The 19,478-nt window shown below is 43.5% G+C and overlaps 1 protein-coding gene across 1 annotated transcript in view; it reads left to right on the forward strand.

Annotated features, from left to right (window-relative positions):
- ftcdnl1 (formiminotransferase cyclodeaminase N-terminal like 1) overlaps positions 1-14,974 on the forward strand; it is a 47,272-nt gene extending 32,298 nt beyond the window's left edge. Inside the window, 3 exon segments of the mRNA XM_034110221.2 lie at positions 14,454-14,770; positions 14,772-14,817; positions 14,820-14,974. Coding sequence (XP_033966112.2) covers positions 14,454-14,770; positions 14,772-14,817; positions 14,820-14,890 — 434 coding nt within the window. The 3' untranslated portion in view covers positions 14,891-14,974.
- The last annotated feature ends 4,504 nt before the right edge of the window (positions 14,975-19,478 follow it).

Below are 19,478 nucleotides of genomic sequence, written 5' to 3' on the forward strand. Positions count from 1 at the left end.
AGATTTGCTCTGCTTGTGCTCAAACTGTACGCTTGCACTCAGATATATTGCTGCTCAGAATTATTCTGTGCGCGCTTGAAACTTTTTCTGCTCTCAGAATTATTCTGTGCGTGCTCGAAACTTTTGTGCAACAATCCTGTCAAAATCCCTCAACCAATAGGAGGCCAGGTGTCCTTGCGCGTGCGTTCGCTTGACTTATTACAGCGTCCCGTCAGGGCGGTTACTCTTTGGTTTATAAACTCCAGCCCTCCACGGCTTTATAACATGTACTTCACTTGTTTGATTTACAACTTTTCTTGGGGGGGGGGGGGAGGAAGCACAGTTAGTATATATATATATATATATACCTGCACCTTACATAATAGCTACGTTCAGTGGCGTACTGGGACTAAAAATCAGCCCGGGAATCTCGACCGGCCCTCGTTATCGCTAGTAAATTGTCAACGGGAGGAGGGGGCAGCGCCATATATAGAGCTCTGGGAGGGGGGATTGCTAGTGAATTTTCCGACCGGCCCACTTCTTCCTCTAGACTGTTGTTCTGCTCCAGCACTGTTGTGCTACGGCTTGGTTCGGCCCGACGCGAAGCGGAGTGTCGATAGATATTCGTATATCACGGCCTGAAGTGAGCTATTGCATTTATAAAACGGTTACCACGTGTGGCTGGCAATGTGAAAGAAAAATACACACTCCAATTTAAATAGTTTTTATTATTAAATAATGATGTTCAAAATAAAATAGTCCCTCCGTTGCCTTCTGCACAAAACATAGTGCGAGGTGGTTGCTATGCAACAACAATAACAGCTAGAGAACATAATAGACAGACAGCATTCTCGTCGTTTAGGTGCTTTTTTTTCTGGAGATAGGCACTTCTCAATCCACTCCTCCATAGTAAGGCCACCCCGGAGGTCGAAGTTAACCTTAAATGTTTCCATTTTAAGCTTTGTTAGTTAGTTAGTTTCGTGACGGACGTAATGTAACAGTTGTAACCATATGGTTGTAACGGTTCTCAGACGCGGAGGGATACTGACTTGTGAAAAGTAACTACAATTATACCCGGGATATACGCTCATTATATCACGACTATGAAACATCAGATTGCTTGATTTGAATTGTCCGTTTTATAAACATGTACTAACTGTGCTTACACCCCCCCCCCCCTCCCCCCCAAAAAAAAGTTGTACAGCGAAGTGATGTACATGTTATGTTATAAAGCCGTGGAGGGCGGGAGTTTATAAACCAAAGAGTAACGGCCCTGACGGGACGCTGTAATAAGTAAAGCAAACGCACCCGCAAGGACACCTGGCCTCCTATTGGTTGAGGGATTTTGACAGGATTGTTGCACAAAAGTTTCGAGCACGCACAGAATAATTCTGAGAGCAGAAAAAGTTTCGAGCGCGCACAGAATAATTCTGAGCAGCAATATATCTGAGTGCAAGCGTACAGTTTGAGCACAAGCAGAGCAAATCTAAGTGCAAGCAGGCACTATTTGAGTGCGAGGGCACTATTTGAGTGCGAGGACAGAGTTTGAGGGAAATAAATACATAAAGTATGCTCTCAAATTTAAATACCACGCTCTTGAATAAAGATAGGGAATAACCCCCATATAAGGAGCCGTAGCTACACATGCCGCAGTGTTTGCGTGGCTGTGTCTTTAGTTGTAAGCACAGTGGCGATCTGTTGTTGTTAGCATTTGGTTAGCTAGCTATGCTAACGAATTTAAAGAGCTTTTCTACAACCAGGTGGAAAAGAGCTCTCTCCTGAGAAGCTCAAATAACCTTAGCTCAGTGAGGTTAAGGCACACCTTGATATGATCATTATAGTTATTAATGAGCCTAAATGAAAAACAGGTATAAAATACTATATGTACAGTAACAAAAAAGTTGTTAAAAACAACAAGAATAGAGTTTAAAAGAGGAGTGATTTGTAAAATATCCAAAAAGAAAAATCTGCTTACAGTTCTGTTTCATATGGGTGTTGAAACTTTGTATCCATAGATCTCTTCATGTTGCTCTCAAAGTGCACCAGATTGATGCTTCATGCCCCCGGACCCCCCTAGAGGAGGTTAGGTCCCCCCCCCCACTTAAATCATGGATAGGATAGGATACTAAATACAGTTGCACACATCTTGTGTCCATATCTTTCTGTTTTGGTGGTCATGCCACACCGTGCACGTGCATGCATACGTGAGTCATGGTAAGATATCTGGATTAAGAGGTTGCTTTTTCTTTGCACAGCATGAAAGAAAGGCGACATGAATGGGCTGTGATTTTAGTTTTGATTTTAGGGTTGTTCAATCATTTGTACGACCCTCGGAGGATGTTGTAAACATGTAAAGGAAAAAGGTTCCCCACCCCTGCTGTAAATAATAATAAAAACCCTTGATTTATAACTTAACACCTCTGTCTCCTATTGATCTGAGTATATGATAAAGAACAGTTAATTGAAGCATTATAGCACAGGCCTTTGTCAGATGGCATATTACGCTGTTTTTTTTCTGCTTCGAATAGTTCTCTCTTTTTTCAGCATACCTGTGTTTGCATCACTGTAACCAATGAGCACCTGCATGTGTGTGAGAATGGCCCTGACTCCATGTCAGCCCAGATTTACAAACTCCTGGCACTGAATTTAAAAAAAGTGAGTGAGGGACTGCAATATAAGAGGGAAAGAAAGAGAAACTTTAAAACTGTTCAATTGTTATGATGTGTAAAGACTGATGTTGTTCTATAATCGTCTGAAACTGTTAAGTCATGATGTGAAACGGTTAACAGAGAAAAAGGGAAACTCAAGCTGCTGCTACACTTTATTTTATTTATCTAAAATGAAGCACTTTAAGATGCACATATTTTCAAAAGCTATTTTATTAATTTTCTCTATTTTATTTGTAAATGCAGCCCGAGAGGAACATTACACATATCCACAGTATTTACTGTATATCTGTATAGTTCAATGTTAATTTACTATAAATATTGTTGTTTTTTAATTGTACTTTCTTTATTTGATTGGCAGTCAGTTGTTGATTACATGCAGACGTTGATAAAGCTTCAGGCCACTTCAATATATATCACACTAATTCATAAAGCAACTTAGACATTTTGATGTTCCGGACCTTTGCATGGGATGGGGACATTTTCTCTAACTGGACCTCGTTGAATTTGAGTTGAAGACAGGGGCTTTAGATGCTAGAGATCTTATGTTTAAGAGACCACATTTAATCTTCCTGTTTTGTTGCACTGTAGTAGTTGTGCAGAGGTTGCGCTAGACTTTTTCACTGCCCATCATTTTGACGGACAGGATCTTAAAATTTTCGTCAAAATTCAGTATTACTATCATGTTGAATCGGCCGTGCGTCGGCCACAGGCAGTCGGACAAATAAATCACTCTGATTGGCTGTTCAGCTAGTGAATCAGTGCATGAGAAGCGAAACGATTGCTTGAGAGAATGTCTTCCACAATGCAACACTCCAATGGCTGATTAATGCACGATCGCTACAGTTGAATTTTCTACTGCAACACTCCCCACACACACACACACACACACACACACACACACACACACACACACACACACACACACACACACACACACACACACACACACACACACACAGTACACCCGCGACTGTTACAATGGAAGCTCGATAATCGGTTCACGGCATATAGGTGTAAGCAGGGGTAAAGTGCTATTTTTACAAGTGGGGAGTGGACCTAACAGGGGGGTCCGGGGGCATGCTCCCCCGGGAAGATTAATATTGAAGTTAAAAGCATCAATCTGGTCAACCCTGTCTCCTAAAAATTACGTTCCCACAGAACTAAACTGCATTCTCAATTACGTTTAGCTAGAAACGTATTTTCTCCCACGTTACGTTAGTTAAGAACGTATCTTAAATGCGTTTATTTTCTACATATCTTTGCCATTTATTGTCTTGCTTATAATAATGATAATAGTCATTTATAAATATCATTTTAGAGCACACATTTGAAATCGAGAATCAGGCTCGATATATGGTTAAATTAAAATCAGTAGTCAAGGCTGTAATTTCGCCAGCTGTTACTCTCATGAGCGAGGCACAGGCCCGGACTGGCCATCGGGAGGACCGGGAGGTTTCCCGATGGCCTGGCCTGTTAAGTGGCCTGCTGGCCTGAGGATTTTTTTAAAAAGTTAACTAGGGGAAAAAAGGTAAGATAAACTTTTAAAACTTGTTGAGAGCTAAAACTAGTCTTTGCTGCTGCCTCAAATAGGAGCTGGGGGAGAGGAGGGAGACAGGAGAGGCTGATTCAGGAGCACAGACACGCTCACAACTATAAATGAACCAAAAACAAATAAATATATAAGTTTCAATGTTTTTTCATATTGGATATGGTATGTTATTGGTTATGGCCATGTTCTTATGATTTTATGATTATTTAAATGTATACAGTTCTGTTTCATATGGGTGTAGTCTCTTTATTTCCCCCTCAAAGTGCACCAGATTGATGGATTTAAGTCCAACATTAAAAAAAAAAAATCATACCAGGTGAGCATGCCCCCGGACTCCCCTATAGGGTTTGAGGTCCACTCCCACTTAAAATATGTTCACATGATAGGTTCCTAAATAGATTTGCAGATTTTTTTAAATAATAACCCATGCCCATATGTTTATTATTGGGTAGTAGATTTCAACTAGGGCTATCACTATGGGCATCAACGCTGTAAATATTGACAAATAAATCCAGCAAAATGGCACAAAAAACTGGTAGTGGCCTGGCTGGGTATATAATTCCCGGCCTGACTTATTGTCCCTGTCCGGCCCTGGCGAGGCAGAACATAATAGTTTTAACCCGCCAAAAAGCTGCTGTGTCGTTTGTTGCACCTCAAACATTAAAACAATCCAGAGTTACGTGTTTCTGTACTTCCTCTAAGAAGAAAGGACAGCAACAGAAGATCTCTGAGGCTTCAGGCTTGATCGCCGTTCAAATGACAGCATTGGTTTCACCTAAAGTGGGCGGGGCTGTAAAGTGAAGTAGATTTTACTCTCATCTATTATTCAAAACCATTCTATTTATTCTAACGTAAATTACATGCCAGGGTTTTATCTTTTTATTTATTTGTTTTTATTTTAAATCGTATAATGTCGGACTTTTTTTCCCGTCTGTGAGGAAAATAAATGGCTTAGAGCCTCAGAATACTGAAATCTGCATTTTTGAAAATCTTTTTTTTCCTTCTAATTTGTTATTCTTTTCTCAATAACACACAATTATCCTTGTTTTTATTTATTTGTTTAATTCTATAATCTTGGGCTTTTTAGCTTTTTAGCCGTAAATAAAGTCACCGGAAACAGACGGGACATTTAGGGGAAAACAGAGCTTCAACTAGTTTACGGGTTAGAGAGAGAACTCCTTTATATGACTTACATAAATCCCAATTTCTCCACGAACTGCTGCCTCAGTAGACTATAATGCAACAGAGCAGTATAAAGTAAATTATTTTAAGTCAAGGTTGATCATCACTGGATAAGGACTTAATCTCTTCCATTTATAATTAATTCCTAATTCATCTGTTGTTGTTTTTTTGAAAAAGTATAGGTTAAATGCTGATTTCATGCTGATTTTCAGGACACTTACTGAAGGGAAAGTAGAGATGGATTTCTACTGCATGTACGGCTCTACTCAACTCTACTTGCTACGCTTGGCTCTACTCAAATCCACTTTTTAAAATGTATTTAAATGTTTTGGTCAAAAATGATGCATAGTGTTCATGAAATCCATCCAAACACAAAAATATGAGTTAATCAGCCACTCGAAATCTCTGTGCGAACCGAAAACCTGAGCAGTAAAGTAGCACAGGACTAAGGTCTGGGTCCAGCACACCTGAGAGCTGTGGCATGTGTAAACATAGCAGACCACCGGGGGTCGCAGGGAATTCTCACGCACCCGGCATTATTTAATCCACCAGCTAATGCCAAAATCTGTAATATTCTTTTATTTGCAGATTTTTTTTAAATGTCTGCACAAGTATGCTGTACAATTTAGTGCAGGTACTCCATGGTTTGGTTGCTGTTAAAAGGATTCATCTAATGATGCATGGAAGGCAGAAGTGGGACCAAGTCATTGTTTTGCAAGTCCGAGTCAAGTCTCAAGTCTTTGCGCCAGCGGCGTAGCTGTGGGTGGGCCCGGGTGGGCCTGGGCCCACCCACATGCACGTCTGGCCCACCCACAGCCAATCAGCGCTTCATAGCGCAGAACCGGGAAGCCCAGAAGGAAGTGCCACAAACTGCAGTTCATCTAGTGGCCGACAGGGGATGGATGCAAAAAGGAGCAATTCCCATAGACCCCCATGTTAAAATGCCCAACTTACAGCAGAAATAAACATGTTTCTAGCCTGGATCCAATAAAACTTATTCTGGATATAGTTAGATTCCACCTTCATGACAATGGAATAGGGAGTGCATTTTTTTACCGTGAGTTTTTATAGTAAGTAAAGTAACTTTTGCCGTGAGTGAATGAAAGTATTATTTCTTCTTGAGGTCTGCAGTTTAGCGTGTACACATTTGCTGAATATGAAAACACTCAGTGTGTGCCCACTGTGCGACTGTCAAGGATAAACAACCTGTGCCCTCGATATATGTTGTATGTATTATCGCTACACAAACATTACATTGCAGTTTAAGTGTCGCCAACTCTGTTTAAGAGATCTATCCCCCGTCTGTGTGCGAGGGGGCGGAGCAGTTTACACACACGCAGCTGCTACATGCAGCAACACACACACACACACACACACACACACACACACACACACACACGGAGGAGATGGCGGAGAGAACGCGCTCCGAAGTGTGGTTAAACTATAGCCATGTCGATGGGGACAATACTCGTTACCAAAAGTGGAATAAGAGTTTAGCATTTAAGGGCGGTAACACGAGCAATGTGTCTAAACATTTATCAAAAGTGCTCCACATCCAGACGGAGGAATGCACCGGGTTCCACTGTCTTTCTAGCAGCTCTGTAGCTCCATCCACGAGTAACGTTTCCACGTCAGGTGTTCTGTATGCTAGCAGCAACACACAGAGTTAACTACATTATACAAACATGGGTTAATGATTAGAGGAAACTGAGTTATTTATTTTGTTAAAGTTTCAGCTATTCTGTTTACAGTTCTGTCATCACATTATTTAATACGATTTGTTAAAACATTGTTGTTTCTTTTGATGTGAAATATTATGTATTTAATTTAAATAAAAAGCAATGTTAGTTTTGTTCACAATTTGTTTAGTTAGTTTACCTTATTTTTTTCTCCAAAATAACCGATAAAAGTAATGTTAAAGGACCGGATCGATAAGACATAGACATACTTTATTGTCATTTCAACAAGACACAGAGTGTACTATTAAAACGACATGTCGTTGTACTGGCTTACAGGAACAGGACAATATAAAAACTTGCTAAAATTGTACATATAAATAGATAATAGTGACGTGGTGCTGATAAAATTAAAGTTTAAGTGTGCATTTAAAATATAAAGACTTACTATACATATAAATAAAATATACATACTATATAACAAATATGTGCCCTTTATACAGCGTAATGTAATCTTTATGTTACTGGTCTGCTTGCTGTTCAGCAGTCTGATGGCTTGGGGGGAAAAGCTATTTCAGAATCTGGCTGTTCTGCTCTTAATGCTGCGGAACCTCTTGCCGGAGGGCAGCAGGGAGAACAGAGCATGGTGAGGATGAGTGGGGTCTTTAAAAATGTTCTGGGATTTTGTCAGGCAGCGTTTCTGAGTGGTGTCTCTGATGGGAGGGAGAGAAACTCCGATGATCTTCTCTGCTGTCCTGACCACTCTCTGCAGATACTTCCAGTCTTTGGCGTTGCAGTCTCTCGACCAGATGGAGATGCCGCTGGTCAGCACGCTCTCTATGGTTCCTCTGTAGAACGTGGTGAGGATGGGAGGGGGGAGCTGCGCAGGAAGTGTAGGCGCTGCTGTGCCTTCTTAAATAGTGATGTAGTGTGAGTGGACCAGGTCAGACTGCTTGTGATATGCACCAGGAACTTGGTGCTGGCTGTAGTCTTCACTGCTGTGCCGTTGATGTGGAGTGGTGGGTGACGGTGCCTTTTGTTCCTGAAGTCGACAATGATCTCTTTTGTTTTATCGACATTCAGGATCAGGTTGTCGGTGTTACACCAGCCTGTCAGATGTTTCACCTCCTCCCTGTAGGCCTGTTCCTCGTTGTCCCTGATGAGTCCCACCACTGCTGTATCGTCCGCGTACTTTATGATGTGGTTGGTACTGAATCTGGAGCATAAGCATAAGTGCTATCGATAAAAGTAATAGTACTGTTAAAGCCTTAACGATACCCATCCCTATGTGGATGTCAGTTTTACACACATTCTGAGGCCGCCGTGCCTATGTTTTTTGTTTTCACTGCTAATTTATGCTTATGTTCTATTAGTGCATTAAAAAATCATTAATGAAGTTTCAGCTCAGACCCCACGCTTAATATGTCTCCCCCTGGCCCACCTACATTTCTCCAGGCCCACCCACACAATAATTCCTGGCTACGCCACTGCTTTGCGCTCAAGTCCGAGTCAAGTCTCAAGTTAGGATGGGCAAGTTCAAGTCAAGTCCAAGTCCTAAACTTTGACAAAACGAGTCTTAAACAAGTCCTTATGTGCTTTTCAACAAATGTATTGACATCGATCAACAGAATAATACTTAATAATCAAACCGCTCTTTATTAGTCACATTAATCATTTAATAATCCATTTTCTCTCTGCTCTTTGATTCAGAAGGAGTTTAATGTATAAGATCCCTGATGTTGAGGAAACCAGAATGTTTATTTCCACTGTGTACAACATCTATCTTTATGATAATGTGCAGCGAGGCGGGCTCTATGGGGAAAAGAACACCTGCATCTCGGTCCCTCTGCAGGTGGTACTTTAACTATATTTTGATGCTAATACTTTTCTACTTTCACTTGTAACATTTTGAATGCAGGACTTTTTATTGTAACCGAGTATTCCTACACTCTGGTACTTTTACTCAAGTACAAGATCTGAACTTCTCCCACCTCTGACAGTAAATCCTGAGTGCTTACCAAAAAAACCTTTTTCCGACGCGCTTGCATTTAAATCCGGCCCCCCGTCTCCCTGTCTCTCTGTGTAGCTGGCCTGTACCACTACACCTGCTGTCTTTGGAGCGTCTGCCCCCCACCCTTCTTTCACATAATGGTATGATCCTAGTGTGTCCTCGCATATGATTGGCCGCATGGTGGCCCAGCTAAATAAAGTCCCGCCCCTGCCTGCATGGATTCTCAGCAAGAGAAGCGGCTGAAGATTCTGCTCTCCCCAACGGGAGTCTGCTCTTCTAGCGGCATCTCGCGATCGGCGTGTTGGAGACCTCCCTCTGAATTAAATGATCAAGTCACCTCAAGTCAGAAGGCTCAAGTCCAAGTCAAGTCCCGAGTCATTGGTGTTCAAGTCCAAGTCGAGTCGCAAGTGTTTTGTGATTTTGTCAAGTCGAGTCCAAAGTCATCATATTGGTGACTCGAGTCTGATTCGAGTCCAAGTCATGTGGCTCGAGTCCACACCTCTGGTTGAAGGTGATACACACCTCAGTAAGGTTATAATCTCTACCAAAGTCACAAGGTGGAAGAAGGGCTAAGAACTCAACCCAGTCTCATAAAAAAACGTGAAATAGCTACGTTGGGCCACAGGATAAGACGTACTATGTTCACAAATAACCCTCTCAAGACGGCTCTAGGGGCGCTGCCCTCCCTCTTCCCACATGTTTGATTGTCATTAAAATGTAATTAAAAATTTAAAATATATTTAAAAAAATTTATATATTTTTTTTAATGAACAAGGTTAATATTATATAATTGGTATCAGTAAAATGTATAATCTAAAATAAAATATCGTTTAAAATTGTGTTACGATGTCTAAAGTTACTGATAAGTCACATGTTTCCTGCCTGGCCGCAGCGTGTATCATTACCCTCTCTCGTCTGGGCGCTAAGAAAGGAGCCCTCACTCAGCCCCAGCAGCAGCCACTAGCAGCTGACTGTTGCTATCTGTAAACTATGCCGCCAAAACATAATTCCAGCCAATCAGCGTCGTCAGATCTGATGCTCAAAGGGCGGAAATGTCAGCGCCCGATGCAGTCTGTGAGTTGGTTATGGCTAGAAAGGATCCGTCTTGTGTAAAACTCTCGTGAGAGTTTGCGAGTCACGTGGCTGAATGTTTACGTTTGACAGGCAGCCTTTCAGTTACGATCGTTAACACCAGTGGGCCACAGCAAATGATGGTGAGAAGCTAAACTATCTATTAATTATGTCAATTACAGGGAGTGTGATTGTAACTGTGTGTGTGACTAGCTGGATGCAAACAGGTAAACACTGTCTTTTGTTTCCCATGCTTGCTCTTCAAACAGCCGGGGACAGATACTATGTGCCCGTGATAAATAAACACACACACACACACACACACACACACACACACACACATTATTGTATATAGTTGAGTTTTGACAGCATCCATCAAACTAGATTTGTTTGCCACTAGATGTTATGGTGAAACAAACTAGATGTTATGGTGAAACATATTGCACTCACTGTTGCGAGAGGAGGCCAGCCAAAATTGGCTTCCCTCAAAAAATTGATGGATTGACCAATCAGATGAGGCTACCGTCATGCCCCTGCCAGCCTGTGACTAGTCAGGGCCATGCCAAGGGAAGCCAGCCGCCCTCTGGCTTCACTCCAATCAAATCGCATCAACTTCATACTGTCATCACCGGCGTTAGTAATTAGCAACATTAGTGCAGTTATGGAGGGTGGAGATTTAGAGTATTTAGTAAAACACTACTTTGTTATTTTTGGACTAAAGACTGAGCTAATTACAGAGACGAGGGAAGAGAAGGTGGACTATCGCATGCAATGTTTCTGCACATAACTGTTTTTGAAGTCATGTGTTTCATACACGTAGCCTACTGATACTTTGAGGTGAACGTAAAACTTTAAAAGTTTCCTGATTTAGTTTGTAAATGAATGCTTATATTTTATTCATTACCGAATCTGCACTGCGCATTGAGCGGCTGGTTATGCACTTGGTTGGGGAGTTGGCTGCATAAATTAATGCGTGCGGACCTGTAGGTTATACAGGCGTGCGCAAGTCCTGCATCTGTATGATACAAATGTGTGTAAAATGATACCGGGCGCTGTAACAACTCATCTGGTTACGTTATTACCCCCCCCCCCCCAAAAAAAACCGACATAGATTATTGGCTTTCTCAAATTTTTACCCCACGCTACTGACGCCATGTCAAGTTATCGTCAACTCTCACAGGATGAAAACAGTATTTCCGGTCTCTGCGTTTTTATAGTAAAACCGGAAGTATTCCCCTGATTGTCAAATTATTTTACTGTTATATCTGCATTACTCTAAAACTAAAACGTGTTACTTACACGACATTAGTTGGTTTAAATTGTGTACAATGGTTTTGTGTTTTTCCCTTTCGATTCGGAGAGACACATTTATTTTTCAGAGATGTGGATAGCCGAAAACATCTAACTACCCATAATGCTCAGCTATCGTTGAAGCTCGGTGATAGGATGTTTTAGCCGCAATGCACGCTGGGATATGGTGTTTATGCGATAAGAAATCCGACATGGTCAGCTATTGAAATTCTGATTCCATAGATGTGTCTTTCATCACCTAAACCCCTGACTATACTCTCAACTCATTTAATTTCTTTAATTCAAATAAAAACGACAAGTCCCATTCTATCAGCTGTGCACCGTTATGGTGTAAATATAGCCTATCTACTAATTGGATCAAATATAAAAGTCAGCCAAATTAGTGTTGATACTGCAAGGAGACGTATTGTGTGAAGATAAATTGAAGATGTTGTTTAATTGCTGATATATTTCTGATCCACGTCACGTATTCAGTTTCGTTGGCAGTTCTTCCAGTTTGTCTAGAAGTCTTCTCATCAGGGCTCTATAAATAAAGAACTACGGCAGATGTGTAATATTTAATGCAGCCGAACCGTGTATTACAATGCCGTTATGTGATGACTTCTAAAGAGAAGAGGAAGCACACGTGGAATAAAGTATTATTTTCTTCTTTTTTGTAATTTTTTTTCCCGGATTTCTTATCGCATAAACACCATATCCCAACGTGCATTGCGGCTAGAACATCCAATCAGAGCGCTTCAACGATAGCTCAGGATTATGGGTAGTTACATTTTTTCAGCTATCCAAATCTCTGAAAAAGAAATGTGTCTCTCAGCATAGGGAAAAACACAAAACCATTGTACACAATTTAAACCAATTAATGTTGTGTAAGTAACACGTTTTAGTTGATGAGTAATGCAGATATCACTGTAAAATCATTTGACAGTCAGGGGAATACTTCCGGTTTTACTATGAAAACACAGAGACTGGAAATATTGTCTCACACAGGCTCCGTCCTCTACTGGACTCTATGGGTACTACTCTCATCAATGATACGCGAGCGTTCACACACTGAAGTTGTATAAACGTAGCCGGCCAACCACGGCGAGCCTTCCTGAATGTGCGCGCAGGCTCACAGTATATACGGCGGCTACGCCTCGTGACTGTCATCCTTTTCTCTTCAGCGAGCGAGACAACACCTGACCAGAAAAGCCTTCGAAAAAAACAAGTAAAAAGTATCTTACCTCCAGGCAAGCAAATGGAGTCGCCCCTGCAGGACACCCGTGCATGTCCTCATGCCTGGCTTAATAGCGGGCGCCGATCCCCACCAGCTCTGTTTTTAGTGCCTGAGACCAGACCACACCAAAGACGAGCTCGAGGTGGGGGACGCGGGAGACCAGGATATGGCCAAGGCGACGCCACCAACGATCGCCATCCCAGTCGTGCGCGTTATGGCTCCGTTTGCTGAGGAGGAAGAAGATGACTTTGTTCCCCCACCACTGCCGCCTCCGCCAGCCGCCTCCGCCAGGGGTTTGCCTGATATCTGGGTTATCCACTGAAACGAGGAGCTCCGGTGGCAGGAATGGTAGGTATTCTCATATAAGACCTCATATCCCGGCGTTCCCCCCTCGATGAGAGCCTGGCACAGTGGCACAGGCAACAGGCTGGGCGGAGAACCTCTGCCCCCGCTGCCGCATGACAGGGAAAACACTGAATGTTTTGATAGAATATTCCGGCTTGGGAGCGGATGGCCGCGGCTGCAAATGACACGGGTGTGTTGGGCGTCTCACTGATTATTCCTCCGCAAGATGCCCCACCTCACCGGATCAGAGCGATTATTTGGACTGCAGCATCGGCCAATGAATACCTGATTCATGGTGTGGCAGCCGCTGCTGGCCAGGTGATGTCCCTGGCCACAGTGGGATCACGCCATGGCTGGCTGGGACTCCCGGCATTCTCCAAAAAGTGACCGTGATGATCTCATGGGAGCCCCCGTGTCTACGGAGGGGCTCTTTTGATCGATAGCCTCGGTCACGCAGCGTTTCAAAAGCAGCGCTATTGTGAGCACACTCGCCACTCCCGCTGTAAACTTCAGTAGAGGAGCCAGCGGATGGGCGCGCTCAAGTGAGTGTAATACAAAAATAATTCTGTCCTTTCCCCGCTCAGAGACCCAGGTCCTCCAGGTCTTTATCATTTATCAGATGGAATGTCATGATGTTTGAAGTGGACACAGGGACAACACATTTGCTGTACCTGATACAGAGGCACTGCATGCTTATCTGATTTTCGTCAGGAGGCAAATGTATTGCAGGCCCTGGTGGATAGAAATTCAGAGGCTACTGACACTGGGGTTTTATAGTGTTCGGAGGAGTGTACGGTGCCCAGGCAGCAGTGTAGGAAATGGTGCCTTGGTCAGGGACACCTCGGCAGCACTTGGTCTTTCGGGGACTTGAACCGGTGACCTTTCAGTTCCCAAGCCAAGTCCCCTATGGACTTCGCCCACCACCCGCCCTATAATTAAAATACGTAGTATATTCACGTTCTCCTGGCGAGACCTCAAATAATCTTCGTAATATCTATCAAACTATAGATCCTACACATCCACTGGACGTAGATTTTAAAAGTACAATATACACTTCTCGCTAGAAATGGAATCAAAAAGCATTTTAATGGCCAAACTATCCTACGATTTAGGATTTTCCACAAAAAATAAGTCGGGTGACCGCCATGTTTTTTTTTCTCACGCTGGGAAAGTTCGCGATCACGTGACATGGACCTTGTCATTAGAAATGAATGGGAAAAAAATGGTATCAGTGTCACGTTTTGAGACGGTTATATGTGAAGATATTACGTCTTGCCCTGTGGACCAACGTAGCTATTTCACTTTTTTTTGTGAGACTGGGTTAAAGAACCTGGTACCAAACGTATGTGAGTCGATCCAACACCATGCTGTGGAAATGAGGCAAAAGGTTAACTTGGAACATTATTCAGTATGAAAATGTTATCTTGTTTCTGTGATCCTGCAGGTGTTGGAGCCAGCCCATATGTTATTAACTGCAACGTCACTATTGACACCCAGGACTTGGCCTTAGGACGCAGCATCGCCACAGCCATCAGGGAGTCGACCCCCGGGGGGCTACCGGGGGTGCAGGTGCTGGCGCTGCCACATGATGGCGCTGTGGAAATCGCATGTAATGTGGAAAGCGTGAAAGGGTGCTACCCTAGCAACATGACTGCAGGAGAACCATGGCCGAGTTTCAGCATCCAGGGCCAGCCCTACTGCCATGCTCCAGCTTCTCTGATCACTGCAAGAGTGGCAGAGCTGGCAGGGAGGCAGGGATTGGGTAACAAAGAACACAGCGCTGGTGGGGTTTACCCCCCACGAGTGCAGGGCCTGGCAGAGTTAGCGCTGTCACAAGGGATTGCTGAGTTCTGGAAAGAGCAGCACCGGATCAGAATGTGAAAATAAATAATTGCCAAAAACAGGCATCCTCACGCTTCTTTGTTTTATGTCATATTAATGTGTTAGCCCCGCCCCCTCTGTTATCATTGCTAACCCTGTCAAGCATCCCATTGATGCATGTTGCAGTTGAATGTAATGGTGGCAGATTTACCTCTCAAATTCTTAGTTATTGTTTAATCAATAGGTCTTTGATTTCACACAGAAAAAGCTAAATATGTTTTTCTAGCCAATTGTTCATTGCTGATGTTATCATCTGTCAGCTAACACTGTGTCTTCAGAAGGCTTATCAGACATTGCTCGGAGTGTTTTATTACCACTGTGGAGAACATTGTGTCATGCTCTAAAACACACCTGCTGATCAGTGCCATTCTAATCTGACTCTTGCCGTTGAGGAGATTTGGGTTTCTCTTTATTTTCCACCAAACCAAGACAAAAGCCACAAGTCCCAGCATGTCATCCTCCAGAGTGGAATCTGAATGTGTTTGTCATTTCCTGTTTGGAGCAAATAGGACACTTGTGTTTACTGATGAGCCTCTGCTGACGACTCTCCCCATGATGTTCGCCTTCTGTGCGTCAAACAGCTATTCTTATCACAAGTCATGAGCTGAATCTTCAAGAAGCATCCGGCGCTGGCAACATGTTTGGAAATGTTTACTTTTGTATTGTATATTATTATAGTTTAAATAAGGCAGCTTGTCAATATATATCCGCAGTGTGTGATGCATGTGATTAACCGTTAATATCATGAAGGCGAATTACGCCAGAGTACAGGTCAGGAATGAACTGGGGCGAGGAGGCACATCATGCAGCGAGGAGGCACATCATGCAGCGAGGAGGCACATCATGCAGCAAGGAGGCATGGATCTGAATCATTAGGCAATAATAATGGATATATATGGATGTGAAACCAAAGCAGGTCGGAGTGAGGTTTTAAAGGGAAAACACACTTCAAGATGATGTTTAATTGAAGCCATATGCACAGGAGGATATTCGTGATTGGAGAGCCAATAGCTGGCAAATCAACACATCCTCACTCCCAGGTCGGCCTATGTTGACGTTATGTCAAGTCCCCTGTGTCGGCTTTTTCCAACGCAAGGGGGGGGGGGGGCCTTAGCGTCCATTTTCAGCTTTCCGGGATGTCCATATGCTTCTATGGACGCTCATGGAAGCACGGCATTCGTTTGTGTCGACTGCCCTTAAAGGCAATGTGAGCGTCCATTCTCATTGGATAACGGAGAATTGTACACCCGGAAGTAAGTATTCCCCTTACTGACGATTGATTTTACAGTGATATCTGCACTACTCATCGACTAAAAAACACCAGATTATCCTTGTTAATTACACAACATTGATTGGTTTAAATTGTGTGCAATGCTTTTGTATTTTCCCCCTTCGATTCGGAGAAACAAATATTTTTCGGAGTAAAGGATGGCAGAAGACACTACACTACCCAGAATCCCCAGCTATCGTTTGGACTACACCATGTGCTCTGTTTGACGTGATCTTCAAATTTCTCCCTGCAGAAAAAAAAAACATGTTTTATTCTCGGTGGATGGAAAATGCCTATTTTAAAGTTAGTGGCATTAAAATGCGTTTTGATGTCATTGATGCGAGAATATGAGTTGTTATTTCAGATTATGTGTGCAGTGGATATACATGATCTTTAGTTTGCTAGTTATTACGAAGATTACTTCAGGAAATTGCGTCCATACGTTTTCATTGTTACCAAGGTGGTTGCTAGGGACGCTGCTATCGATATTATTTCTGTTATGTTGTGTAACTGTTTAATGGTGTTTATCTTTATTGCTACCCCTTCCCCCGTCAATGTATAGTGTTGGTCCACAGCGCAAACATATTAGTTTAACAAAATCTGCATCTAAAGATAGCCTACGTTATTTCCCCCTCTGCAATTCCAGTCTCACATCTCACAGCACATCGTCATTAACAAATACCGGAAACAGACCGAAAACATTTTTTTTTAAATAAAATAATACTTTATTCCTGCAAAACACACAATAGCCAGCATGTGTAGTTCTGGGGACGGGGACGCGGTGGACCCATTCAAATCCAGTTTTGGACAGTCTGCCGTGGTTCCATCCCATTTCAAGTGCTGTTCGAGGCTCGGTAACCCTCGGAGCACACTCTCCAATCACAGAGCTTGAGGACTATCACGGGGTTTGTCAAACAGAGCACATGGTGTAGTCCAAACGATAGCTGGGGATTCTGGGTAGTGTAGTGTCTTCTGCCATCCTTTACTCCGAAAAAATATTTGTTTCTCCGGATCGAAGGGGGAAAATACAAAAGCATTGCACACAATTTAAACCAATCAATGTTGTGTAATTAACAAGGATAATCTGGTGTTTTTTAGTCGATGAGTAGTGCAGATATCACTGTAAAATCAATCGTCAGTAAGGGGAATACTTACTTCCGGGTGTAAAATTCTCCGTTATCCAATGAGAATGGACGCTCACATTGCCTTTAAGGGCAGTCGACACAAACGAATGCCGTGCTTCCATGAGCGTCCATAGAAGCATATGGACATCCCGGAAAGCTGAAAATGGACGCTAAGGGCCCCCCCCTTGCGTTGAAATGGACGCTAAGGCCCCCCCCCTGCGTTGGAAAAAGCCGACACAGGGGACTTTACATAACGTCAACATAGGCCGACCTGGGAGTGAGGATGTGTTGGCCTAATCTGCATGCAGAGTGGCTGCTAATCTGTTCAGATGTACGCACAGACCGAGGTAGTATGAGTCATAACATCTTCCAGTAAAAATATCCTGCTTTGGCTTCAACGTCTGAATCTACTATCCTTTCAATACGTTGTGATGTTTCTCACATTGAAGGAACATGAGAACTCGCCCTTTGAGGCAGGAGCCATGCCGTCTTCATCAGTGTGTGTTCTTTGGATCATCTCTCTTCCTGTGAACATTCACCTCTCTGCATGTCATCCAGCTGAGGCTCACACACACACACACACACACACACACACACACACACACACACACACACACACACACACACACACACACCACACACACAGCCTGCCAGGGTTGGGAGCATCAAGGCCTAATCTAGGTCACAGCATAAATGCAAAGGTATCCCGGTCTCCACAAACACACACACACACACACACACACACACACACACACACACCGCACACACATATACTCTCACATGCACGCATGTTTTTAAATTTGCAAGCAAAATTAAATCTTGGGTCCAAAGACTATTTGACTTCCATTAGCTGTCAGTGAAAAGCGTTTGATTTGGAAACGCCTCACTTCCCAGGAAAAGGGACTATAAATAAAACCAGCGAAATTCATATCTCCCAAATATCCCCTCCCCATCTTCACCTCCTTCCTCCCTCACAACCTCGTTGGTCAGTCTAATGGCTTTATGATTGTCACGAGTTCATCATGTTTCCTGATGAGGCACTTTCTCTCAGCAGCTCAACTCGGTTAATATCCGTGTTGGACACTTTCCTCCCCTGGAGCCTGCATGTATTTCTTTGTGTGCAATCCGCTCCGATAAACCCACGAGTGTTGCTGCCCGTGCTGCAGTGTGCGTCCCTCGCTGCAGAAGAGGAATCCCTGTGATATGACTCAGCCTGACAGCCTCCCATACAAGATGCGACCGGTGTGTCACAGCACAGAATAGAGGAGCTTATTTCTTTTCACATCGGTCTCAAGCTCTATAAATATTCAAAGCTCTCTTTCCTCCCTCTCCCTCCTTTTCTTTTCCTTTCTGCAGCTTTCTCAGCCCCCCCCCCATTCTCCCCTCTCTCTGTTGTCAATTTCTCTCCCACACACTCTGCCTCCCACATCTCCTCTTCTCCCTCTGCCTCTGTCGTATAATGTGGATAAACGTGTCTCGCCTGTCTGGAAGGAGGCAGCGGTGTTCAGCAGCAACAAGAACACTCATGTGCTGCAGATCCTTTGTGAGCCTGTGAGGTTCTTTCCCCTCCGACATTCCTGCAGGCTCTTTAGTCATCTGACAGTGATGTTATCATGTCACATACAGACATCCACTACTTCCTCCCTCCTTACTTTGCTGTCCAACAGATTTCCACCAATCAAGTGCAGCATGACAGTTCATCACAGCCATTACCCATCTTCCACTCCTCAGATCTTGATTCAGAAATAGCCTGTTTGCCAGAAACAGAGACACACTGGAGCCCAAAACCTAAGCTCACGGTGCCATCCTCCCTAACCTGGCAGTGTGGGAAGTAAGCGTGCCACCTAGGAAGGCAGCAGTCCCCAACCCCCACCCTGAACACATGTTCAACATCCTCTGGGCAAAGGCTGAGCGAGCACTGAGAGGCAGCTGAGAATTAGAGAGAGAGAGAGGAAGAGGGAGAGAGAGCAGTGAAGTGGAAATATGGGTGAGCATCAGAGGAAGACAGAAATAGAGCGATAAGCAGTGAAGTAGGCAGCGAGCGGAGGAGGAGAGTCTTCCTTGTGGCGCTGACGCTCCATGCAGACCAGCTTCTCTCTGCTCGCGGGCAGCTCTGCTGAGTGGATGTGGACCTTGTGGACAGTAGAATTCATTGCACCAGGATCCAAAACAACAGACAGAGGATGCGACCGTG

Source organism: Pseudochaenichthys georgianus, chromosome 21, assembly GCF_902827115.2.
Source record: "Pseudochaenichthys georgianus chromosome 21, fPseGeo1.2, whole genome shotgun sequence".
NCBI classification, from domain to species: domain Eukaryota; kingdom Metazoa; phylum Chordata; class Actinopteri; order Perciformes; family Channichthyidae; genus Pseudochaenichthys; species Pseudochaenichthys georgianus.